At 47.2% G+C, this 18,750-nt stretch overlaps 1 protein-coding gene across 3 annotated transcripts in view; it reads right to left on the minus strand.

Annotated features, from left to right (window-relative positions):
• TASOR2 (transcription activation suppressor family member 2) overlaps positions 1-18,750 on the minus strand; it is a 49,948-nt gene that overhangs the window by 13,152 nt on the left and 18,046 nt on the right. For all 3 annotated transcript variants that reach the window (XM_078376524.1, XM_020812691.3, XM_020812694.3), the window contains 7 exons: positions 17,057-17,129; positions 16,861-16,935; positions 14,222-15,013; positions 11,618-11,791; positions 9,640-10,504; positions 8,635-9,076; positions 2,662-6,366 (listed from right to left, as the gene is read on the minus strand). In XM_078376524.1, coding sequence (XP_078232650.1) covers positions 2,662-6,366; positions 8,635-9,076; positions 9,640-10,504; positions 11,618-11,791; positions 14,222-15,013; positions 16,861-16,935; positions 17,057-17,129 — 6,126 coding nt within the window. The remainder of the gene's footprint in view (positions 1-2,661; positions 6,367-8,634; positions 9,077-9,639; positions 10,505-11,617; positions 11,792-14,221; positions 15,014-16,860; positions 16,936-17,056; positions 17,130-18,750) is intronic.

The following is an 18,750-nucleotide window of genomic DNA, read 5'->3' on the forward strand; positions in this document are numbered from 1 at the left end:
AAATACCCACGAGGAAATCAATCACACACCAAAATAAGACAGTAAGTGCAAAACCATGCGCTAACAGTAAACATCAGGGTGGGATCTGGGCTCCACATAAGCGAAGTATACTCAGGGCCAATTACCATTCCCTCCTCTCAGTAGAATCATAGAATAACTGAGTTGGAAGGGTGCCTCTAAGGCCACTGAGTCCAACCTCCCTGGCTCAAGGCGAGAATCCAAATCAAAAATAAGATAGATCTGGTTGTCCAATTTCCTCTTGAAAGTCTCCTGCATTGGAGCACTCACTACCTCTCAAGTTAATGAGTTCCGTTGTCGTACTGCTCTAACAGTTAAGAAGGTGGTTTTTTATATAGTGAGCCTAAATCTGGCTTCCTGTAGCTTGAGCCCAATATTATGTGTCCTGCACTTGGGGATGATGGAGAACAGATCCTGCCCCTCCTCTGTAGGACTGCCTTTCCAGGATTTGGAAAGAACTAGCTGATCACCCCTCTGTCTTCTTTTCTCAAGGCTAAACAGGCCGAGTTCTTTCAGTCTTTCCTCTTAGGGCTTGATTTCCAGCCCCCTGATCATCATCCTTCTTGCCCTCCTCTGAACTTGCTCCAATAAGTACAGTGGGGTCTGTACTTAAGAACGTCCCTACTTAAGAACAATCCAACTTAAGAACAGCTCCATTTGCTAAATTTTGCTTCTACTTGAGAACAGAAATCCAAGATAAGAACAGGAAAAAAAACCTTTCCTGCTCTTTTTTTAACCTTAGGTCATCTTAGGTTAAAAAAAAGTTCTCCCCCTAGTGGTAGAGTACGTATTAACCAGCTTTGCATTAGTTCCTATGGGAACTAATGCTTCAATGTACGAACGCACCTCTACATAACAAAAAAACAGCCAGAACGGATTAATTGGTTTTCAGTCCATTCCTATGGGAAATTTTGCTTCAACTTAAGAACACCATTCCAAAACGGATTAAGTTCTTAAGTAGAGGTTCCACTGTAGTTTCTATGGACGGAAAAGAGCAGATACGGATTAAATGGTTTTCAATGCATTCCTATGGGAAATGCAGATTCAACATAAGAACTTTTCAACTTGAGAACCACCTTCCAATAAGAATTAAGTTCTTAAGTAGAGACCCCACTGTACAATATGAAAGTTCTAGCTCAAAATAGTAGTTTTGATTCTCTGAGGTCTGGTGGATCAACTGGGTAAGTCTGACCTTCGTAGATTAAGTGGTGACACAAGAAGAGATAAGAGGGCGAATTCATCTTCTTTACAAATAACGGAGCAAGAGTGATGGATGGTATGTTTTTCCCCCCTGAACAACGGTTACACCAGCGGAGGCATTTTGAATCCTACTGGAACCGAAGAAGAAGCAACTGCCTTTTAACCTGTGCATGGAAAAGACCTCCCATTTGGTCAAGGAGGAATGTGTGCCTTAAGATAAATTGCACCCCAACTTCCCTTTAAAAAGTGATTTCCTCTAGAAACCTCACTTCTTTTTAGAACATCTTGTAAAATTGTTTTTAAGGTATTTTTAAAAAAACCTCTTTCCTGCTGCAGCTCCTCTCCTGGAGCCTTCTAATCAAAAGCTTCCACATGTTGACATGAATGCCGGTGGGAAGCCCTTCAGCACTAAACTCCGTCTCCTGAAACAAGGCGAGGCCAAAAAAAAGGGGGGGAACTGAGCTGAAAGAAGGGACAAAAAGGCATGGAAAGTCCTTGGGATGGGAGGAAATAGGCAAGATGTCATACAAGATGTGAACAGTGGGGAAAAAAACACTAATGAAACCAGAAGAGGACCAGTGCACTTAGGGGAACAAATACTCTACCTGCATAAGCTTCTCAGAAACAGTGTTGTGGAATATACCATATTTTTCACACCATAAGACGCACTTTTTTCCCACAAAATGGGGGTGGAAAGTCTGTGCGTCTTATGGAGCAAAGAAAACAGATTATATTTTCCTGTTTTCTTCTCCTAAAAAACTGGTGCGTTTTATGGAAAGGTGCGTCTTATGGAGCGAAAAATACGGAACAATGTTCTCATCTCCAGATACCAAAGAAAATATAACAAAATAGGAAAGAATTACAGAATTATTAAAACCGAAGTTGGCGAATAAGCTAGAACTTCAGGAAGGAGACAGAGCTAGCTGTGTTTTGATCATCAATGTTGGAAATTTATGACTAAACTAGAAAAATGAACTTCTAGCAGGAACTGGGACCACTATCCTATTCTCTTTAAGGCAGATTTAAAGAAGAAAACCAGAAACATATACAGAAATTCTAACCTCAATAGAGTTTTGAAACCAAGGGAGAAGCCAGTTTGCACGCTTCGGTCGAAGGGGGAATCCTGGTTAGGGTCACACCTGTTCCACCACTTTTTTAAAAAGGAGGCGAAAATCTGTGCAGGAAATTAAGAACTGGTTCCTAATTGGCACATGTCAGTTTTCCGAGAACTAGAGTGATACCGGCACTAGATGTCACAAGTGCTTCTGTTACGTTTCAGCCCCATTACTTCACAAAGCAGCTCCAGATGCTGTTGGACTACAGCTCGCATCAGCTCCAACCAGTACGGCCAAGGGCGCAGAACTCAGTCCAACACCTACGGAGGGCTGCCGTCTGTCCACCCCCAGCTTAAAGTCTTGCACAACTTAAAAGCTAACCCATTACCTTTACTCTCCCAAAGAAAGGATCGTCATCGGTTTCCATCAAGTAGAATGCGTACGGTTTTTTGCACGCTTCCTGGACAACGTTTTTAAGCCTGACGTGTAGTGTGTTGCACAGGTCGGTGAAGAGGTGCTCGTAGACCACAGATCTTCGAGGCAAGAATGGACACCTTTCTTTCGAAGCATCTTCTGAGGTAGTCAGCGGATCTTGTCCTTTGTGACTCGTCTGCCTGTCATCCCTCGTCATCACCCTGCTCAACTCGGCAAACTCGTCCATAATGACCGAGATATCCCCTCGGAAATCTTTTAGCTTATTATTGTAAGTTAGTTTGTTGAGGTGGAAAGGAGGGACTGGGCTTTGTCCGTGATTTTTGCATCTAGCAGCTTTGCTAAGTGACTCCGGTGTAGAAACAAAAGGAAGTGGAGGAGGAAGAGGTTCAAAATCATCCCTGTATCTGCGACTTCTCGCGTCATGGTAGGAGGACCTGAACCTTGGCCCTGAGTTCCTAACTGTGATCAGAAGAGGACTTTGGCTTCTGGGTGGTGGACTCAAAGCAGGGCCTTCCGGTACGTGCCTCGATAGGAACGTTTCTGTCCTTACCTCAGAGGGAAACTCTTTCGGAAAGATAGCCGTAGAGGTAGAAAGTTGTGATTTCTTCAGGATGTGTTTGACTTTATAATGAAAACGCAAACATTCCACATCTAAAGTGTCCTGAACAGGATCGTTCCATAGTCCCCAAGTCTTACTCCAGAAGGGCACAGATCCCAGTTTTCTTGGGAAACCATCACGGTGTTCGGCTGAGTGGAATGTTCTCGTTTTCTCCTTCTGCTTCTTCGTTACAGAAAAGTTTATATAATCTTTGAGGGGACTGGGCTTGTGGCTGTTATCGAAGGAGGGTGTTATAGGCCTATCGTAGTCTTCAGACGTAAACGGCCCATCGTGCTCCATAGTCTCCACTTCAGCATCCAGCATCCTCTCCTTGTCCTCCAGATACATCCAGCCGGCATGCTGAGAAGTCTCTCTGTTCAGGCTCAAGTCACAGACAAAGTTAGGTGCCACGTCTCCAGGTACCGCCATGGATGGCGTACGAGACAGACCCCCAGGCTTACTGCAACAAGCATCCCCAGCAACTGCTTGGCCACCATCCACCAAAGAAGACTCTCCTGCCCAGTTCAGAGCCATATGTGCAGCTCTGGTAGGCAAGCGTGGCATTTCACTGGAGCCAGCCTCTTCGGGAAACCAGAGACTTTCTCTTGCATCTCCAGGTGTACAGGAAGCAGCTTCTTCTGAGCAGGACTCGATGGGACTTTCTGCTAGCAAGCAGGGAAAGATTTCCGAGCCTACTTCTCTCGCCTTCTCTTCCTCCTCAGGCACGGAGGCTTCGCAGCTGCCTTCTTCTACGTCAACTTCACACAACTCAGAAGACTTCTCTTCTTGTGACAACTCCGCGATTTCGGCCGGACGGGGTGTACATTCCAGATGTTCTCTGTCCACGTCTGCCCCAAACGTGCCCAAAGAACTTGGAATCACCTCCGTGATGGCAGCGGAGGAAGCTTCGTTCTCTGGAAGAGTCTTTCTTTCAAACGTTTCCCTTTGACGACCCTTCATGGTTTCACACAATGCTGGAAGACCAGGCCTCTGATCTTCTGAAGCGGCCCTCTCGTGGTCTGCAACAATGCTGCCCTGGTGTAGATATTCATGAACCACCCATTTTTTGTCAGGATGGGCAAGCTGGTTGCTTGTAGGACTCTCTTCATCACTCTCGGGGGGAGTCACACTCTCCAGGTGTACCGAACTAATCCACGTCAAGTTGGAATTTTCTTTAGCCCAAGTTTCTTTGCTCTCCACTGCCGTGGCATTCACAGTGTCTATCAATGCATGACAGAGGGTACCTTCGGATTCAGTCCCTGCCATCTGGCTTATGTTCCCACCAGGCACTATCTCTTGAGTTACAGAAGAGGCTCCAATATTCTCCTCTTCAACACCGCACTCTCTATTTTCAGAATCGGGTGCAAATTCTGTATTATCCTCTTCCAACCACTGGCTTTCTTTTCCACCTGAAGACCTGTTCATCACTTCTGTCTGTCTAGAGTCCTGCTCATTTTGGGTAACAGTGCTGTGCTGTTCATTAGCCGGCAGTGGAGCTATTTCAGGGAGGCGGCTTGCTTGCTTTTCCTGGGGAACACAGGACTCCCGAGTGAAATCCACTTGCTCTGGAAGTGCGGCATCACTGGCTGCCACAACGGTCTCTTCCTGGTTCCTCGGCAATTCTGTTAATTCCCCAGGACCACCTTGCAACTGAGCCGTGTCAGCCAAGTGGACTCCTCCCTCTTCCTGGGGAATGGAAGAACCTGGCAGGAAATCCATTTCTTCTGCTAGTGCAAGATTCTCGGCTGATACAGGAGAACCGTCTCGGTTTTTCGCAGATTCACTGTGAGTTGACGTATCATTTTGGGCTCGGCATGGTTCCCAATTGTCCAGTGTACTTGCACCTATCCACTCAGCGCCATCCTGGGAAATATCTTCAATCAAATCTATTTGACTCTGAGATACCTGGTGCTCAGTTGGTTCCGCAGAGGCTTCCTGCTCTCCTGACAAATCTATACCTTCAGCAGCAACAGTGTGATGGACAGGACTAGCCTGCATTTTAACCGGATCAGTCAAACTGCTATCTTGATTTTCCCTGGAAACACAGGAAATATCAGCCAAATCCACTGGGGCTGCACACAATGGACTCTTCACAAGAGAATCCTGGCTCTTTACCAATTCTTCTTGAGCTGCTGCGTCATACTCGGCTTGAAATAATTCAGAAGTGCACTTGGGCATTGCTTCTGTCAAGCCGATTGCTTTATCTTCCTCAGAAATAACCAAGAGGTCATCCCCAGCCGTTTGGTTTGGACACACAGAACACTTGACAGTGCCTTCGACCTTTGTGGATTCATTTTCTTCATCGTGGTTCTGAGAGCTGGCTGTAGCAACACCAACCAGGCTGTCTACTCTATCGTCCCGTAAAAGGCAGGGAACCTCGACCAAATCCACTGGACTGAGAGATGCAGAGTTTGGGGCTGATAACGCAGAGACTTTTTGGGTAGAGGGCAGAGGACTGTCCTTTGGCGAGGCTGTGTCTGCTTCTCTCTCTTCTACGACACTACTTTCCATCAGCTGTTCCTCATTCTCTTGATCCAGGTCCACATCTTGGGGTTCCATGTCAGTATCATTACTCTCGGAAAGAGCGAGGTCAATTGATTCCCACTCTGTACTCTCTTCACTTACGTCTTCTTCCTCCATGGTGAGATCCTGAGATTCTCTCCTGTCTCTGCATGGGCTGATATCTACTCTTGACACAGCATTCGCTTCTGTCCACTGTACTGCCAAAGTATGTAGTGGCTCAGATCCACCAGTCTGTTGGCTGTCTTTCTTCTCCAGAGGAAGAGAGTCACTCTTTATCTCCTGACTCTCAACCTCAGAGCCTGCTACAGGCTGTTTGCTTACTGAACTTTCTGGAAGTTCAGCAGTTGTGGGAATAGTATCACTCTGGGTCACGTCAACTATGTTAATAGCTCTCTTTGCTTCCGCTTCGACATCAGCTCTAAATGTCTGAGGCTGTGCATGCCCATCACTCTGTTCACAGGATGAGTTTCTGTTTGGGCTCTCTGAAGAAACGAGAGAACCAAGCAACGGCTCTTCTTCCAGTTCCTTCTCATCCTCCTGCAAAATATCCAAGTTTCAAACGTTCAGTAAAATGGAAGGTGCATATGGGAAAAATCTCTAAAAGTTATAATCTACAAACCATCCTAAAGCAATCAAAACTAAAATTACATATTACAGTAGGACTTCCTTATCTGCGGGATCTGTATCCGCTGATTCACTAATCCACAATCTGAAAATAATTAAAAATATTAAAAGAAAAATCCTACAAATATATATTTCTAAAAATGAAGTTACTAGAACTGGGCACTAGAGGGAGCCAGAGACCATGCTTTGTCTAGAATTTGCTATTAAAATTCACTATAATCTGCATTTTTCAGCATCTACAGGGTGACTTGCAACTGATTCCCCCATTGATACAGGCTTTCTAGGTAAAGGTAAAGGTTCCCCTTGACCTTTAGTCCAGTCATGTCCGACTCTAGGACGCGGTGCTCATCCCCGTCTCTAAGCCAGAAAGCTAGCATTTGTCCGTAGACCATTTCCGTGGTCACGTGGCCAGTGCGACTAGACACAGCATGCCGTGACCTTCCCACCGAGGTGGTCCCTATTTATCTACTCACATTTGTTTACATGCTTTCGAACGGCTAGGTTGGCAGGAACTGGGACAAACGACGGGAGCTCCCTCCATCGCGTGGATTCGAACCGCTGGTCCTCCGACCTTGCAGCCCAGAGGCTTTCTGCGGTTTCACCCGCAGCGCCACCCACGTCCCTACCACAGGGTTCCTACTGTAATACAAATATTTCTCAGGCATTTCTGACAAGCATTTTGCCTGGAAATTGTGCCAGTTCAATCTGCTCCGTCCTTTAAGCCTCTTCTCAACACGGTGCTGCTTTGGGAACAAGCTGTCACTACCTAACACCCTCCACATAAAGGATCCTTTGGGTAAGACTGCATTGTGGGTCCACCCAGCTTTCCCGTGCAGAAAAGCATGAGGGCACCAAGTGGAAGCTTGGGCAGAGCTTGGCTTGACTCGACCTCCAAAGTCTTCCATTTAGGCCTTTCTCCCAGGTGTCTGTAAGGTATCAGTCAGGTAGGATTTCTTAGAAGGGAGAATTATGGAGTTTATACCCCTCCCCAACCAAAATTCCCATCTCTATCGGTTGTATAGTGGTGCCTCGCTTGACGACGTTAATTTGTTCCAGTGAAATCGCTGTAGAGTGAAATTGTTGTCAAGCAAAATAAAAAACCCATTGAAACGCACTGAAAACTGTTCAATGCATTCCAATGGGCGAAATACCTGCTCGTCCAGAAAAGATCCTCCATACGGCGGCCATTTTCTGGTGCCTGTAATGCGAGGAATCCATCCCTAACACAGCGGGGAGCCATTTTCTACAGCCGGTGGCCATTTTGAAACCCGACGATCAGCTGTTTGCTGATCGTCGTAAAGCAAAAAATCGGTTTCCGAAGCAGGGAACCGATCAACGTTAAGCGAAATTCCCCCACCTAAACATCGTTTTGCGATCACAAAAACTTCAACGTTAAGCGGATTCGCCGTGGAGTGGGGTAATCGTCCAGCGGGGCACCATTGTATCTCTGCATTCTAGATTTCCCGATTCATGTTTTATTTAACAAGACAGTTTATAGTAAAAGCAATGAATTTAAGCCTGGTTTTGGAATGACCACTTACTCTTTGACACTACTGTGGAAACCTGTCCTTCAGCGACAGCATTTGCCAAGCTTATTAGGACAGTCCTTAGAAAAAAGGGACCCTCAATGTGCTAAGTTAAATACCCACTCCAGAGCTGGCAAAGCACAAACAGCATCTTTTTGGGTGAACCCTCATCCTCAGACATTCAGATTGGTCACAAACTTGCAAATGGTGAGTGGAGGTCAAAGGATGAGGCCAGCTTTGTTTAACTTAAGGCTCCAGAATCGAAGACTTACAAGCGGCATTTCAGCCTTTTAAATTGTGTATCGGAAGGAAGCTGGTGTGCTCATCTGGCGGCACCTAAATGGCTAGAGGGGGACCTTACAGGCAGTTCTCTCTCCCTTTGGCCTGCAGCTGGCCATGGATGGTGACCACCGGAAACATGTGGCTGAGCTCCACCACCTGAAGCATTTCTTTTCCTAGCCCCTAACAGCCCTACAAAAAAACAGACAAACTCAAATCAAGATGTGTTCACATTTTGCTCACCCATTTCCTCTTAAGGAACAGGGCCACCCGGACACCTTCACTACACCAGGTTTAGTACAGCAGTGCCCAATCTCTTGACTGCTGCCCTTCTGTGTCCTCCTCGCTCACCACAGCAGGATCACCAAAGCCTTACCGTGTCATGGGAAGGAGAGACATCCTTGGAGTTGCAGACCGCGGAGGGGATATGGTCTTCCTTCCAAGGCAGGCCGGAAGGTTCCTCCGAATTCACCAGCGGGGGTTCGTCCTCCATGCCATCCGTAGAGGACGGTCTGCTACAAGAGAGAGGCTTCTCGGAGGGAGAAAACGCTCGCTCGTCGACCTCGCTGGGCGTCCGGTTGGCCTCCGAAAGAGAGTCTGCAGGACCTTTCTCCAAGTTGCAGGAGCCTTCAGCATCCTCAAGGAATTCAAAGGGATCCACTACACTGTTCAGTGACACATACTTGGCGGGGTTGCTGTGCTCAACGACGGTCCTGGTGAGAGGAGATTTGAATGGCTTGCTGTAAAACAGAGCCACCCACATATGAATGATGAGCTTCATCTCTTCTACGTTGTCCGGCAGATCGACATCCCAGGGGCTAAGAGAAAGAGCAAAAGCGGGAGGTCATTTCTTTACCAGAGTGGCCTTTTACTGCTTTAGCCTCACAGGATGCGCTAGGCTGCATGGGTAAAATCCACAACATGCCACTTAGGTCCTGTGAATAAGAACCACCTTCTCCCATAGGGACCTTCCTGTTACTCAGGCATCACCCGTGACAGATTTAACCAACGGGGGCCAGAAAAAAAGCTGTTCTCCATGGTAGGACCACCAGCGTGGTGATGGGAAAGACTCCCAAAGCTTCTGAACAGCCTTCCAAATGTAGACCACTCGGATCTATTCCGTGGTTCACCTCTGCTCCAGCTTTTAACTGACACGCCCATACACAGAATCTCTATGCGGTCAAAAGTTAGCCCTCCCCTTTGGACACCTTCTATTGTTGGAAACCAAGGGTTAAATCCAATTGAGTCCCAACTGGCGCAGATTCATTGAACCAAAGGCTTGGCACCAGCACTTCCCGAACAAGCCCCATTCACTCAATGGCTCTATTCTACAGTGGTGCCTCGCTAGACGATGATAATCCGTTCCACTGAAATCGCTTACCCGTGGACGGCCCGGATGACGGTTTTCTCTAAGGGGTGACTCGTGTATTTGCTATCTAAGCTGAAGAGGTACTCTGCTTCCCGCTGGAAGGTCACTTTCACCGTCCGGTCGCAAAAAGCGACTTTCCGGAACTTGGAGAAGTCTTCCTTCAACCGCTGGGCCATGATGGTGGAGCGCATGAAGGGCACACAGTTCTTCAGCTGCTTGTGGGGCGGGCAGAGGTGCTGCTGGTGTCGGAAAGGTAAGACTTTGCCGGGCAGGCCCAAGGGCCCGGCCTTGGCGTGCTTCACCCCATTCCTGGAATCCAGAGCAGCAGGGGGGGTTCCTTTCTTGGAAGAGTCCGACGGCAGGGAGGCGTACGAATGTTCCGAGGAAATCAAGGACTGCATGCCTGGATCGGCCAGCTCTCCCACCTCCTTTGGAGAAACCGCGGGCTTTGTGCCCCCTTTTCTTCGGGGACTCAAAGGGTCTCCTCTCTCTTGGGAGCTGGAAGGCGATTCTGGGCGAGGACCGCTGCGCCCGGGAGGCGAGAGCGACGGCCCACTTTTTTGGTCCGAAAGGGAACCGCCGCCTCTCCAGTTTCTCGTGGCTCTGTGATACTCGTGATCCGAAGCCTTGCACAAGGTCTTCCCCTCCTGGACGCAGCGGTGCTCCCGGGACGGGCTGGCCCCGACCGGAGGGCTTCGGCTGCCGTTACTGACCAAGGGAGAGTTGCAGGAGCTCAAGGCCAGGTCCGCCAGCATATTCAGGGCGTGGGAATCGCATTCTTCCGTCTTTGGAGTAGAGCAAATGTCCTGGGCAGCCCAAGGTTTATTCTCATCCCCAACCTCCATCTGGCTCTCCTGGTGGGCGCTTCTCCGTGTGACTATTCAAAACAGATACAAAAGGAATCAAAGCCAGGACAGGTTTTTCAATCTGGCTTAACACTGAAAAAAGGACGCATCGCATACTAATTTCTCCAAGCTCATCAAGGGTTGGCAAGCTGGGATTCAGAATCCCTGTTCATCCCGATGGTCTCCAGGGTGACAAGGAGGTGCTCACAGTCCCAAACCACAGGTACAAAGCGATGATGAGGATAAAGACAGGAGCAGATGGGCCGGTCTAAGCTCTTACGCATGGGGAGAGATCAGCAGGGGTGCCTCAGCGGCCAAGGGTTCAAATCTCGGCTGTGTCTCCTTCAAGAGGAGTCAGCTGAGACGATGGGGTTGATGGGGTTACTTGTCCTGCTTGGCTGTGTGGCTTAGGAGAAGCTGCGTGACCCCCAGAGCCCCAGCAGAAGGAGAGAGGGCTAAACCACGACTCAACCTTTCATACCTAGAAAGCCTGCAAGTGTCGGCATAAAATCGAACGGTTCTGATAGTTATTACTCGGCTCTTAAGAGAGGAGGTCAGGCCTGCCTTAAAAGGCCAAGGGGTGAAATTTTCACCTCTAGCAACTTCTGTGGGCCACATCAGAAACTGCCCCCACCCAAAAAGGGAGTGGGGAAATGAAACGGAATAAGACTAGAAGTCTATTTCCAGCCTCGGAAGAACCTACACCTCAACCCACTATTCATAGAGGTTTCCAGAAGCCGAAAGCCCGTTCTTTATGAAAAAAAAAAGGGTTATTTGAAAGGGGGCAGGATGGGTGCCTGGTGGAGGCTCATGAACTGCAAAAACAGTCCGGACTATCTTTTGTGCAGCTCTACTTCAGAGGAGCAGGAAGAAGAAAAAGGTGAACATAACAGAGAAGAGGAAAAGCCAAAGGAACCCAGCTTGGATCCTTAGCTTGGATTCTTAAGTCTCAAGATGTCAGAGACCTTAGTTGTGACCCTGACCCAGTCCTCCGTGGGTCACATGGGCCCCCCTAGTCTTGCCTTTTGAAAAAGGCAAGGGAAAGATTTCAAACTAAATAATCTCTTGCAAAAGAATCATTTAAAAAAAAAATCATTCCTGGTTTGGGGTTTAACAATCTCTGATTCTAAACCTCCTGAACTTACCGGGCCTCCTGATGTCCATTTGCTCTATGCTTTTAAGCTTTTCTCCGTCCGTGTTGCATCTCAAGAGCCGTGGCTTTTTTCCCGAAGGATCGAGGTCGTCAGACGAAACAGTGGCTTTCGTGGCCAACTCGTTTCTCGTCTCCTGCACAAATTCTGCAGACAAGACTTCAGCACCTTGGAGAAACACGGGACATTTCCTGAGGAGCCATCCAACCATCAGCATCCCTCCTAAACCTTGACCGAACACCAACGTATCTACAATATACGTTAATTTTATGCTATTCAAAGTCTACATCCCAACCTTAGCTCTCCAAAATGCCTTTAACTGGACAAATGAGATCAGTTTAAAAGACCGTTCTGCTCACTCTGTTCCCATTTCATGTCTTTTTTTTTTAAACTGGGCATTCCAAAAGCTTCAGTCATGGCTGACAGCCAGCTAAATCTTATAACCCGGTGGGAAAGAGAGGCCCAGTAGGAAAAACTATAAATTGGGCCTTCTCGGCAGTGGCCCCTCGCCTTTGGAACAACTTACCTGCAGAGATCCGGCTGGCCCCCTCGCTGAAGGCCTTCAAGACTAACCTGAAGACATGGCTATCCAGGCAGGCCTTCCCTACAGCCATTACCTAGCCTATCTTCCCTTTCCTTTTTTTTCCCTCTCCTCCTTCTTTTTCTTTTTTCTTTTCCTTTCTCCTCTTGGTCTAATCTGGATTTTATCATAGTTTATTTTTATGTTATATGTAAACCACCCAGAATAGACACATTCTAGATGGGCGGTATATAAATCTAATAAATATAAAATAACCATTTGCTAACAAAGATTTTTAAAGAAATAAAAGCACACCTATAAAAAAGGATCAGTAAAAGTACTATCTGTAAGTGCAGCAAAGAGCAGTATTAAAAAGCAAAACCAACAAGCAACAAAAGACTTTAATCCAATTAAAATAACTGAACAGGAAGAATTTTGCCCAGAGCCTAAAATACAGGAAAAGAAGCGCTAGGCGGATCTGTCTCAGGAAGGAGGGAGGTGACAGCTAAAACTAAAAGAAACAAAGACAGTAATCCTAAATTATTTTTGCTCTGTCCCTACCAGAGCTTGGAAATGACAGATGGGGACCAACATTTACAGAATCTGGGACTCAAGACGAGTTGTGGCTCCAGAAAGTAACTATCTAGCCACTCATCTTCTTATAGTAAGACCCCTGTACCTTAAGGAGATCTGTTCCCATCCTCCCCTACACGGAAGCTGAAAAATGTGGATTATAGTAAATCATAGTTTAATAGCAAATGCTATTGTGTCCAGCTCTGGTAGTGACTAACATTGCTAACATGCGCTGGATTATGGAGAAAGCCAGAGAGTCCGAGAAAAAACATCTACTTCTGCTTCACTGACTACGCAAAAGCCTTTGACTGTGTGGACCACAACAAATAAAGGTCTTTGTCAAGGTAAATTTACAGGTCTGATCAGAATAAAGTATATTAATGGGCAACCATGATGAACAGATGTGTAAAAACTGAGCCATGATGACTCAGCACTGCCACTCATGCATGATGCAACGCATAACGTGACTGGACACAAGCAGATCTGTATGTGTATATATGTGTGAAACTGAACAGTTGATCTATCTTCCTGCTTGGTGATGATTGCTACCTGTTATGCTGCCAGACTGAACTGCTGTAAATATCTTGTAAATACATGTTGGTGGAGGAGAAGCTGCTGGTGTGTGCGTGAGTTACTCTGGACTATCAGGACTGTTTACTACTCTGCTAAACCTGCTGCTCTTCAGCTTTTTTGCGCTAACAGTCTTAAAGACATGGGAGTGCCTGACCACCTTATCTTTATCCATAAAGAAGGCTGACCACCAAAGAATTGATGCCTTTGAATTGTGGTGCTGGAGGAGGCTCTTGAGAGTCCCCTGGACTGCAAGGAGAACAAACCTAGGTATCCATTTTGAAGGAAATCAACCCTGAGTGCTCACTGGAAGGACAGATCCTGAAGCTGAGGCTCCAGTACTTTGGCCATCTCATGAGAAGAGAGGACTCCCTGGAAAAGACATTGATGTTGGGAAAGTGTGAAGGCAAGAGGAGAAGGGGACGACAGAGGGTGAGATGGTTGGACAGGGTCACCGAAGCTGCCAACATGACTTTGTCCCAACTCCGGGAGGCAGTGGAAGAGAGGAGGGCCTGGCATGCTCTGGTCCATGGGGTCACGAAGAATCGGACATGACTTAACGACTAAACAACTGGTAGTGACATGGTGACATCTGTTTCTCAAGCAAAGGAGATCCATAGCATGGTCTCTGCCTCCCTCTAGTGGCCAGTTCTGGTAACTTCATTGTTAAAAAGATTAATTTTGGGGATTTTTCCTTTAGTATTTTTAAGATTTTTCAGACCACGGCTAAGTGAATCAGTGGATACTGATCCCACAGATAAGGGGGGTCCTACTGTATTTACATCCTACCTTTTCCAAGTTCTGACCCCTGCTCGTGACAGCCGTTGGCTCCCGTCCACCACCAGCCCGTGACCTGCCGTCGATCACCCCCACTGAATGGATGCTACCGAACAGGGGGGAAGAAAGATTCCTTGTGCCAGTTCGAACTCACTCACCTCTTTTCCTTCTTAGAGGATTCTGAAGATTTTTTAATTTAAGGGTGGGTTCACAAAAATCCGCTGTACGTCCCAAACTTTGCTTCGTCGGTGGGGGAGAGAGGCTCCTTTTCAAAGGCAGAGAAGGTAGACTCCTCTTCTTCCTTATATTTTTCTTCCGTTTCTTGTTGTTCTCCATCAGGCAGAGAGCCTTCAGAGGGGACCACATCTTCCTGGCGCTCGCCCCCAGGAGCCTGCTGGATCTCCTCTTACACCGCTGCAATGGGCGATCCCCAATCAGGTTGGGTTTCGGGGGAGCACTGCCGTTGCACGAATTCGCCTGTGCCACACACCGAGGCCGGAGGGAGATTTTGCCCACGTCTGTGGGAATCCCGGGAGGCAAAGGGTCTGACTTTAAAGCAGAAGGAGCATCGGCCTCTTGCGTGCCGCCGCGGGGAGGAGACGGAGAGCCGGTACCCAAGCAAGTAACGGCGGTTGCTATTTCCAAAGCATAGTTTTGGGGTTGCAACAGGTAGAACTGCAGGTGGCTGTAAGCGCTGGGGGGACATGTTTCGGAAGGGGCACCAAGGTCCAATTCAAAGGAGAGGGGCGAGCAGTCAGGACCGTCCAAGTCCAAAGTCTTTGGCCGCTTTGCAAACTCCTGGATATGCTGCTGAACCAGAGCGTTGGGAGGGGTTCGACCTCCGTCCCCATGCTTGGCTGCTTCCGACAGGGCATGGCGAAGGCTGGCCAGCACCAGAGCAACTTGTGCAGGGATCTCCTCTTTCTTGTGTCGGCATCTGACATCTTTTGCTACCAAAACAAACAAGCAAACAGAATGACCCCAAATGAACCAAACAAACACCACAGCTTTCGATCCAAGGTGTGCGCATCAGACCAGAAGCAAGAGAAGGACCCCCACCATCACACCAGGCAACACTGAATCATACAGTCATGAAATAACTGAGCGGGAAGGGGCCCCTATATAGCCCATCAAGTCCAACTCCGTGTTCAACGCAGGGATAGAAATCAAAGCATAAGGCCTCCAGGGTTGGAGCAATCGCCACCTCCAGAGGTCATGGGGTTCTATGGTTGTACTGCTCTAACAGTTAGGAAGTTTTTCCTGATATTGAGCCGAAATTTGGCTTCCTGTAGCTTCAGCCCATTATTACATGTCCTGTGCTCTGGAATGATTAAGAACAGATCCTGCCCCTTCTCTGTATGATCACCTTTCAAGGATCTAAAAAGTGTGATCCTATCTCCCCCCTCAGTCTTCTTTTCTCAAATCTAAACTTTTCTCAAGTTCTTTCAGTCTTTCCTCCTTGTTGCCCTCCTCTGAACGTGCTCTAGTTACTCAGCATCCTGCTTCGAGTATGGGGTCCAGAACCTGGACCCAGGACTCTAGATGAGGCCTAACCAGTGCTGAACAGAAGGGGAACTAGTACCTCACAAGATTTGGAAACTATATTTCTGTTAGGTTCCCCTTGACATTTAGTCCACTCGTGTCCGACTCTGGGGCACGGTGCTAATCCTCATTTCCAAGCCATAGAGCCAGCATTTGTCCGAAGACAGTTTCCATTGTCATGTGGCCAATGCGACTAGACACGGAATGCCGTGGCCTTCTCACCGAGGTGGTACCTATTTATCTACTCGCATTTTTACATGCTTTTGAACGGCTAGGTTGGCAGGAGCTGGGACAAGCGACGGGAGCTCATTCCATCACGTGGATTCAATCTTATGACGGCTGGTCTTCTGACCTTGCACCCCAGAGGCTTCTGCGGTTTAGCCCGCAGCGCCACCACGTCCCTGATACTTCTGTTAATGCACCCTAAAATCACATTGGCCTTTTTTGCAGCCACGTCACACTGTTGGCTCACATTCAGCTTTTGAGCAACAATTCCAAGGTCCTTCTCACTTGTAATATTACTGAGTCATGCATTCAATGTTCTGAAAGACTGCAGGAAGAGCAATTTAACATACTTTGGTCTTTAACTACTCTAAAGAGAAAATCCATACTTACGACAGTATTATACCTAGCATGCTGTGGAAACAGTTCTGGGCAGACAGGAGAATAAATTTTCATTGCATTGCACATGGCCTGGATGTGCTCCATGTGAAAAGTACTATGACACAACAAAAGGTCAGATGTGGCCAGGTTGGCCAACAATGGGGTCATTGTTGGAAAATGGCTATGTGGCAAAGTGAGCATGTGGTCGCTTTGCCGCTCATCCCACTATGGTTCAACGGAAGATGGTGTAAAATGGATGGGAGATTTTAAAGAGGCTCACTTCGAATCCTCCAACCTCTCAGGGACTACCTGCCCACTGTGGCCTAGTCTACCTTCCTTTTGCCTCCCAGATGTCGCTCTGCTTTGCTCCTTGTTAAGCACTAAGCGCAGGTTGCCAGGACACAGAAGCTGGCAATTACAACCACCAACTCAATCCAGAATCAAAACGACATTTCAAACCCCGTGTTCTGTTCTAGTTTGGAGGACAAACAACCACCAGAGTTGGCCGATCTAGATGTTAATGGAGACCGGATATTCCTTGACACTGGAAGAAAAGTCATTGATCTCAGAGGAGGATGGAGGGGTGGATGTGAGCCTGCCATTGGCTTCTGATCCTCCAGAGGACCGAACCTGCCCAGGTAAGCAATTCTACCTGATGCACACTTTGGTCCAGGCGACGGGATTAAAAACAAGGCCTGCAAACGCGCAGGTTCTTCTGGGCTCGAATCTGGGGAGAGAAGAGACCAGCAGGGTGTTAAGTGTTATGAATTTCACTCTTTCGTTAAAAAAGTACGCATGGACGAAGTTTCTAATCCAATAGATTTAAGACCTTATATTCAATTCCCTACCTTTTTCTTTCACCAAGGCAGTTGAAGCCAGTAAGATGAGAACCCTCTGATTATTTAAATATTTGACAAGTGCCTACAAGAAACAGAAAGGAAAGTGAATTTAAGTTCCCTTGTTTGCTGAAAACATGCTGCCAGTCTGAGTGGTGAATTGAGCCTTGATCCTGTGGGGGGGCCCCAATATCCTTCTGCCAACACATAGTTTCTTTGCTACTTAAACAGGCCTTAGGCAGCTGGTTTGAACCTATAAAGCCCTGAACAGCTTGGGCGAAGATCGCCTCTCCCTTTCTGAGCCTGCTCAGGTGTTAAGATCATCCGGGGAGGCCTTCTTCTCAGTCCCATCAACCTCAAAGGTGCACTTGGTGGGGACACGGGAGAGGGCCTTCTCGGTGGCTGCTCCCAGACTGTGGAACTCCCTCCCACTGGAAGCCAGACTGGCCCCATCTTTGCTGTCCTTTCACAAGCAAGCAAATAACTTTCTCTTCAGGCAGGCTTTGCCTCAGAGATCGGCTATCTAGGAAAGGTTTTAAAACAGGATGGTTTTGTATTTCTGTTTCTTTCAAATTTGTCTCAGAAATGTTTTCACTTAACCTTTTAAATATGACGCTTATTTAATTCTTTTTTAATATCTGAACAACTCACTGTTTTTAGCTTTCGGTGTCATGTTTTTAATGATGGAAGCCACCTTGGGACCTTTTTCGAGAGAAAGGTGAGGTAAAAATATTTTAAATAAACAATTAATCAATAAACTGGTTGGTTGCTAGGGCCAAGAATTTTACAAGATGGACGGATCCAAGTGCACATTTTCCACTGGGCCACGTGTGCCTTTCTGAGTTGGTGAGGCAAACAAAGAATGAATCCATTTCGGAAAATCTGCACAGAAATGCACACCTATTTCCGAGCCAACAAAACCACCTCAAAATACAACAGAAAACCCAGTCAGAGCCTCTGCTTAAAAACCTCTCATGGAGAAGGGTCCACCTCTATATAGTCACGAAGTTCTTCCTAACATCGGCTCAAAACTTCTTTCCAATGAACCTGAATCCATGACTTAGGGTCCCACCCCTCTGGAGCTGCAGAAAACCACCGTGCTCCATCTGGCACAGGGCAACCCTTCAAAAGGATGGAGATGGCTCTCCTATCACCTTTCAGGCTTTCTCTTTTCTAGGTGACACACAGCCAGTTTCCCCCAGCTTGGATTCCAGGCTGTTCATGACGCTGGGCCACCTTTCTCCCCTCTGGACACCTTCTGACTTCCAGATACCTTTCCTAACCTCTGATGCCTAGCACTGGGCACAGGACTCTAAGGGAGGTATGACCAAAGGATGGATGGATGGATGGATGGATGGATGGATGGATGGATGGATGGATGGATGGATGGATGGATGGATGGATGGATGGATGGATGGATAAATAAATAAATAAGTAAATAAATGACTAAATAAATAAATGACTAAATGACTAAATAAATAAATAAATAAATAAATAAATGAAAGAGAGGGCCACAATAATTTCCCTTGATCTGTATGTGATACTTCTGTTTTCCTCCCCCCCCCACTCACGTTTAGTTTACTCTGTACTGGAATAAAAAACACAAAAATACAAACACACACAAGAACGCTTTCGTTTCAGTGGCTTAAGAAGCGACAGAAGCAGCCCAGGAGCACGGGAGCAGTCTAGTTTCCCTTTCAGTCCTG

Source organism: Pogona vitticeps, chromosome 5 (genome assembly GCF_051106095.1).
Source record: "Pogona vitticeps strain Pit_001003342236 chromosome 5, PviZW2.1, whole genome shotgun sequence".
NCBI lineage: Eukaryota > Metazoa > Chordata > Lepidosauria > Squamata > Agamidae > Pogona > Pogona vitticeps.